The sequence below is a fragment of the Rhinopithecus roxellana genome, chromosome 18 (genome assembly GCF_007565055.1).
Source record: "Rhinopithecus roxellana isolate Shanxi Qingling chromosome 18, ASM756505v1, whole genome shotgun sequence".
Lineage (NCBI taxonomy): Eukaryota > Metazoa > Chordata > Mammalia > Primates > Cercopithecidae > Rhinopithecus > Rhinopithecus roxellana.
The window spans coordinates 15,094,974-15,101,938 of NC_044566.1; the positions used below are offsets into that span (position 1 = coordinate 15,094,974).

Here is a 6,965-nt window from a genome sequence, read left to right on the forward strand (position 1 = left end):
GAATGGCCTTAGGAATAGTCATGGTTTATAATAAAGATTTTATTAAAAAAAAGTGTTAAAATAAATAATACATATTCCAGAACATTACTGTTCTGGGAAATCACTTCCCTTTAGAATATGAGTTCTAGATGGCAGATCTACTTACAACTGCTCTGGGGTCTTTCAGTAGCTGATTTATAATCCTATATTTAAAAAAAATCTATAGTCTGCAGTCTTTTGACATACTTCTCAAGGGTGGATATGTGGTGGAATGCAGACTCCATCAATATGCGTGGTTTTGTTTGCTTTTTGTAGCTTAACTGTTGTTTAGAAATCCCAGAGGAATATGATTGAGGCCAGAGTTACATTGGTTCAAAAATTCCAACAGTTGAATGCTGTTTTTGTTAATTGCTGGGCCACAACCAGAAATCCGGATGATGGGAGAGAAACACTTCTTTAGGATAATGATTAATTTCCATAAAGATGAGTGCTTTAACAAATTTCAATATGCAGTTGCTGGGGCGGGAAGGGTGGGTGGGCACTAATTAGTTTTACCGTTTTCAGCAGATGTTGAATTCAAAATGCCAGCAGCATCTCAAATGCCAGTCATTAGGTCTGTCTTTCATTGAGAAGTGCTGACCAATGAAATCTCCACTCTGTTTAATGAGACCGATCTAGGCAGAGTCAATTAAATCAAATCTCTCCTAACATCCTTAATATATCTGCAGTGTGGGCAGCACCAACAAAAGCAGCACTGAGGGATTTCCAGTATTAATAAAGGGATTCACTGCTGCATCTGGAGAGGGGACAAAATGAAGGGGTGTGTGTTGGGGCAAGATCTTTATGGACTAGGGAAAGCCGGTAAAGTCTGAGCGAAGGTGGGGGTGGGGTGGAGGGTGGGGCGAGGGAAGAGGAGCTACTTAAAGGGTAAAAAGCTAAGTAAGGCGATTAGAGAAAGAGCCTTAATGGAGCTCAGGAAGGGATCTACCCCCAACCGTTTCCCTCCCCTGTCTCTTCCACCGCAAATCCAATTTACCACTTGTAAATATGAAGCTGGAAAAAGGTAAGGACCCAGAGTTGAAAACATTTTCACTTTAATACTGAAAAAATATGCCATTATAAAATCCTCGAATAGAATTAGTAAGTTTCACGTGCTTCCTCGGTTCTTTTTTCCTACTTTATAAGTAAGATTTATACCAGCACAGAATTGCTACCATAGGATCGCAGCCTAAGCACTAGAGTGACATTAATTGGTCATGCTTAACTGCCTCAAAATCATTTTTTAAATAATCACACTGATACTATAATAGAAATCATGGGTACTTATTTTACATTCAGATGGAAGGCATTATTGGATATGTATTAAAAAGTTCCCCTGAAAAAAATAAAATAAAACATCACCATCAAAATAAAAGAACCCAAAACAACCCCTAAAAACTTCCCTCAACAAAATACATTGTTAACTCATAAAATGGACTGATGACTAGCCATGCAAGTGTCTTAAATAAAACCTTTACATTTTTTTTTCACAGTTAACGTATGCTCTGAACTGCCTACCGATCACAAATAATGGCGAAATGGCACTTTCTGATTATACTGTATTTTGTTTATAGAAAGTTTGATACGATGGAACTTATCAGGTAAGAGGGTGGGTGCTGTGAAGGAGATGCCTTCTCCAGTCGCGGGGGCGGGCAGAGTCCCTGGAGCGCGTGGATTCCATGCGAGCCATGCAGCACTTTTTTATTTTTGTCGGAAGTCAGAGTTACTTATTTACAATACATTCATGCCTTCGTGCAACTGCCCATCCCTGCGTAGCCAACAGGGAGCCATCACGGGGCTAATCCACAGGGGAAAAATAGATATCTATCTTTCTATATAGATGTAGATATATGTATATATGTATAGAACCGCGGCATCCAACCCCACAGGCCCTGGGGCCGAGGGCGAGGGCACTGTCAGTTCTTCCAGCAGGGTCGTGCTGGGCTTTCTGTCAAAAGGGGCTCTCAGCAAAGAGCGAGCTGGCTGCGCTCTCCCAGCTCGCCACAGTCTGCTCTTTGTTTCCAGGAGGGAGCTAAGTAAGGGGTCAGCCCCTTTCGGTTGTGCGAACTCAGTTATTTATCTACTTATGCCCATTCAGGCTGATGGATTTGGGTACACGTCCCTCCAGCCCCTGGGGGGGTGCCTGCGGCGGGAGAGGATGTATCGCCTTCCCTCTGCCCTCCCCTGTCGGGGTTGGGGTCTTAGTCTGAGAGCGAGTGAGAGCCACAGTCATACACTCTGTGGGCCCCATCTGCGTTGTAAGGCCCATTGTGCCAGTAGGAAGAGTCACAGACTGTCTGTAGGGAATTAATCTCGGACGCGGAGGAGTTGGCATCTCGTCTCTTGGACCGCTTTCGGTTCCTCAGGATAAACACGAGCATGCCCACCACGGTGAAGGCGGAGGTGACAAACACCAGCAGCAGTCCCGGGACCAACACCGAGATGGACACCCTGCTGGTGTCTAGGTAGGAGTTGGAGTGCGTCCCGGTCTCCGCCAACCCAGTGCTGTTTTTACTGTGCGAAGTTAACGTGGGCGAGATCCTAGCGTACAGCTGGGGGCAGATCTCGTCATTGGAGAGGAGCATGAAATCCTTTCTAAAGAAGTTCACCGGCGTCTCACACTTGAGGTCGCTCATCAGCACTTCGGAACCCAAGCGTTCTGCCCATTGCTTGAAAGGCACAATGGTGCAGGAGCACTCCCAGGGGTTTCCGTGGAGGTCTATCTGGATGATGGAGGTTAACTGGTCCAGCACCCCTGCCACTGGGAGGTACATGAAGTAATTGTTGTGCAGGCTGAGTTTAGAGAGCGAGACCCCAGCGAACACGTCCACAGGCAGGGACCTCAGCAGGTTGTTGTTGAGAATGAGGATCCTCAGTTTGGGCATGGCATTGAAAGTGCCCGGGAAGATGAGCTGGATCGCGTTGTACTCCACGTTCAGGTACTCTAGGTTTTGCAGCCCCGCGAATTTCTCCCGGGACAGCGTGTCCAGGTAATTGCTATCCATATATAGCCACCTGAGGTCCAAAAGGTTCTTGAAAGTGTTGTTCTCTACAGTAGCGATGTTATTGTTGCCCAGATCCAACAGAATGAGGTTCTTGTAATCCACAAAGTGCGATTTTCGGATGCTGTGGATCTTGTTATCTCGTAGGAAAAGCTCCTGCACGTTAGAGAGCTTGGGCTTCAAATCAGCCAAGCTGCTCACGTTCCGGTTGTTGCAGTTCATCTTTAAACCCGACCCTGGGATGTGGTCGCAGCTGCAGCCCCCAGGGCAGGGCAAACTGTTAGCTAAGGGTTTGTTTCTGGCGCTACCCGTCGCTATCGCTGCTGTCGGTCTGATTTTGATCTGCCAGTTGCCTGGGATCTTTGTACCTCCGTTTGGAGCAGACCCTGGGGTGGCATGATCTTCTTGCCCATTTGTCTTGAAAGGGGTTGGCAGGGGGCCAGGAGCAAAGGTCTCTTCTTGGGCAGGGGGTGCTGGGAGACTAGAATCCACTCGGTTTTTCAAAGGACACAAGTCCTGTTCGGTGGTTTCATTGAGGTCTTTACCCTGCAGTCTGGTGGGGGCTTCGCAGACCACTCGGCCGATCAGGGCATTCTTGGGAATGTTTTCCAGCCATTCTTTCAGGGAGAGCAGATCACAGGTGCAGTCCCAAGGGTTATCCTCTAGCAGGATCTCCGCAATACCAGGGATTTGCTCCAAGACCTCCTCATAGGGCAGCGTTTTCAGCCTGTTACCCCGGAGGTCGAGGTGGGTGATGGGCACATACTGGAACACATTGGCAGGTAGGGTGCTGATGAGATTGTCATTTAAAATGAGCACCTCCAGCTTGTTCAAGTCCTGGAAGGCCCCCGGGTCTATATCTCGTAATAAATTAAAATCAGCCTGGAGATATTCCAGATCATCCAGCCCCAGAAAAGTCTGCTTTCGAAAAGACTTGATCTTGTTGTTGTTGATGTGCAGCCTTTTCACCAGCTGCAGCCCCAGAAAAGCCCCCGGAACGATTTCATGCAAGCCATTGTTTTCCATGTGCAAACTAACCGCATTATAAAAGTTAGCGAACTCATTAGGGAAAAGTCGAGTGAGGGAATTGCCATGCAGAAATAAATGGTAAAACTGGGAAGTCGGGGCAGTGAAACGCTGCAGACTTGTGAAGCCTTTTTTTTCACAGTCTACGTGTAGGTCCCCTTCTATCTCATTGCAGGAACAGATCTTCTCTTTGCAAACGTCCCCTGTAACGTTTCCAGCGGCAAAACAAAGAGACGTCTCCAGCAACAGAATCCAAAGCAGCATTTTTAAAGCGAGCAATTCATCCCCGATCTCATCACAAAGTAACAGCGACCATCCTGCTCGCCACAGACACAATTCAAGTTCATTTAGTGCTCCAATGTCCGAACCCAGGAAAGGAGAAGAAAAGGGTTTGGGGGGGTGGGGGTGGATTCTTTCCTCCCTAACCCCCCCGCACTGCAATAGCCCAGACGCCAGTCAATAATTATATCCACAAACTATCCAGGCACGTAGTGCAAGGCAAGCAAAAAAAAAAAAAAAAAAAAAAAAAAAAAAAAAAAAAAAAAAAAAGTAGGAAAAAACCCCACTCCCCCACAACCCTTTAAAAATAACAGCAAAAGAAGTTAAATATATACATATAAATTAAAAGTACACCCTTACAGAATCTCATCTACTGATCCTCACTGATCAGAAATGAAACAATGCTAGTAATTAGAAGCAAGTGCATGTTAGAGAAACAAGCAGAGGGTTTGCAGCGTAGTACAGGCGCACTGCCTGTGCATGGCTGTGCGTCGGACTGACCTTGCCTCTCTGATACAAAGCAGGGTTTTCCGCGGCTTCTGTTGTTGAGGCTGCTGGTGGAGTTCTTGCTGTGGTTGCCGGTTGCCCAGAAGTCCCCCCGAGGTGCTGTCCAGTCCCCCCGGTGCTGAAATCACGCCCGACCGAAGGACTCACGCTTCCCAGCCAATGGCGCTGGAAAATTTCCGCAATCGCTGCGTTTTGTGGTTGTCCATCCTTTTCCTTTCCTCCCCTTCGGTCCTCTTAAGGCTTTTTTTTTTTTTTTTTCCGTTTTTCTTTTTTTTTTTTTTTTTTCTGTGCTCTCGCTCTAGCTTACTAGCTCTTCTTTTGCTATTCTCCTTCTCTTTCTTCTGCTCTTTCGGAATTACGTGGAGGGGGGCGGAGGGCGGGGGGCGAGTTGTCTGAGGGAGGAAGAGAGCGCGAGAATGAGGGGAGGGGGGCGGAGAAGAGAGTTGCTAAGAAGCTCTGCTCGTTCCAGCCTGGTGCACTCTGAAAGATCTGACACCCTCTGCTGATCTGCAGTAGCAAAAATCCATCTGGCTAAGGAATGCTGAAAGAAAAAAAAAATCAATCCACGTACAGGGCAAGCGTTAAAAATGTGGGCATAAAAGGCTGACGATCTACATAGACGCTATTTTAAATGGATTATTTGATTCTTTTTGCGTGCTGGAAACTTTACCCTTTCCTTTCCTTAACGAGCTCACAGCCCCCACCAGCTCCACCATTCGGAAAGGAGTGCTTTTAAAACATTTATTTCCCAATGGCTTGAATAAAATTAGTGTCAGGGTGTCAAGCGAACAGCAATTTGAGGTAATTATACTGCACGCCATTTTCATCGGTGCTTTAAGTGCATTTCTTCCTTCTCTGCGGCACAGTGTTTTATGCTATTTGATGTCTTTGAAACATTTTTTTTTTTTTTGGTATATTGAAAGTGGCTTTCGGAACATATACGTTACATAATATCTAATTGAGTATGAATTTTTTGTTGCAAGGTATATAAATTAGGCATACACTTTTTAAAACTTGCAGAAATTTAGTCAAGTTGATCATTGAGAGTTAGGTTCTTTGATGATATTTCTTGAATGTTATTTAACTCTGGAGGGTGAAACACAATGCATGCTTAAGTCCTTGATTCCAGTCCCGAAAGCTTTAACTGAGAACCGGAAAAGAAGGGAGGGGGCAGGGCAAAATCCCAAGATGATTTGTGAGTGCTGTTAAAAACCCACTGGCAGGCAGGGGGGCGCACACTACACGCACGCACACACACACACACCCCACTGACAAAGTTTCCACATCAGTTTGAACTAATTTAAATATTTACAAGTAAATAACCAGTTGCATTTTGAGAGGAGGAGATAGAAATCTCTGGACTCTACAGCTCAGCGCGAACGCTATCTGCAGGTAGCCGGCAGCTCCTCCTTGCGCAGATGCTTGTTGGGTCACTGATGCTGGGGAAACACGAAGCTCAGGCTTTTTCCAGTGAAGGAAACACCAGATTCCAAACTCAGAGCTTATAAAAATCCAGTAATATCACCTTCCAGGAGGCAAGAAAACGTGAACGTGCTGCTTCCGTGAAGCCTGTTTTGCTGACTTTTCCTTTCAGAGTCGATACCTTTTCCATCAATACGTCCCCAAATATTTATAGATCATTCCAAGATTAGAAAATTTTAAGGTCTTTTAAATAGAGTTACTGTTTGGCCCTTTCTTCACTCTATGCAGAGAAGATATGTTTACACCACTTGCCTTTTTAATTAGGTCTTTTGCAAGTTGGACAGCTGCTACAAGCCTGTTAATAATTTGTGCAAAAGAGCAAATGTTCTATGAAGTGTGTAATTTGAGAAAGATAGGGAGTAAAAATTTGGGGGAAAGGACCGGGGTTGGGAAAATTCCCAAGGCTACGGAAGGTCTTAAAGATGTTTACTTACAAGATGTTTTTTTTTGTTTTTGTTTTTTTGTTTTTTTTTTTTCTGGGTCAGAAGCTGATTTCTAGGTGGGTGGGGAAAATTTCTTATCTATACATAATGTTTTCATACGACAAAATATTTTTGTTATATTCCTCTGGTGAAATTCAGTGAAGGGAGGTGGGGGTGAAGACATCTCAGTGTGTGTGTGTATGTGCATGCATTAATGTGTTTGTGTGTG

The 6,965-nt window shown here is 45.2% G+C and overlaps 1 protein-coding gene across 1 annotated transcript; it reads right to left on the reverse strand.

The window, feature by feature from the left end:
- Positions 1-1,722: 1,722 nt before the first annotated feature.
- On the reverse strand, positions 1,723-5,032 carry SLITRK1 (SLIT and NTRK like family member 1). The gene is made up of 2 exons (XM_010358635.2): positions 4,827-5,032; positions 1,723-4,363 (listed from the first exon to the last, which is right to left on the reverse strand). The coding sequence occupies exon 2, from the start codon at positions 4,308-4,310 to the stop codon at positions 2,220-2,222; it is 2,091 nt and encodes a 696-aa protein (XP_010356937.1). The 5' UTR covers positions 4,311-4,363; positions 4,827-5,032; the 3' UTR covers positions 1,723-2,219.
- Between the last annotated feature and the right edge of the window lie 1,933 nt (positions 5,033-6,965).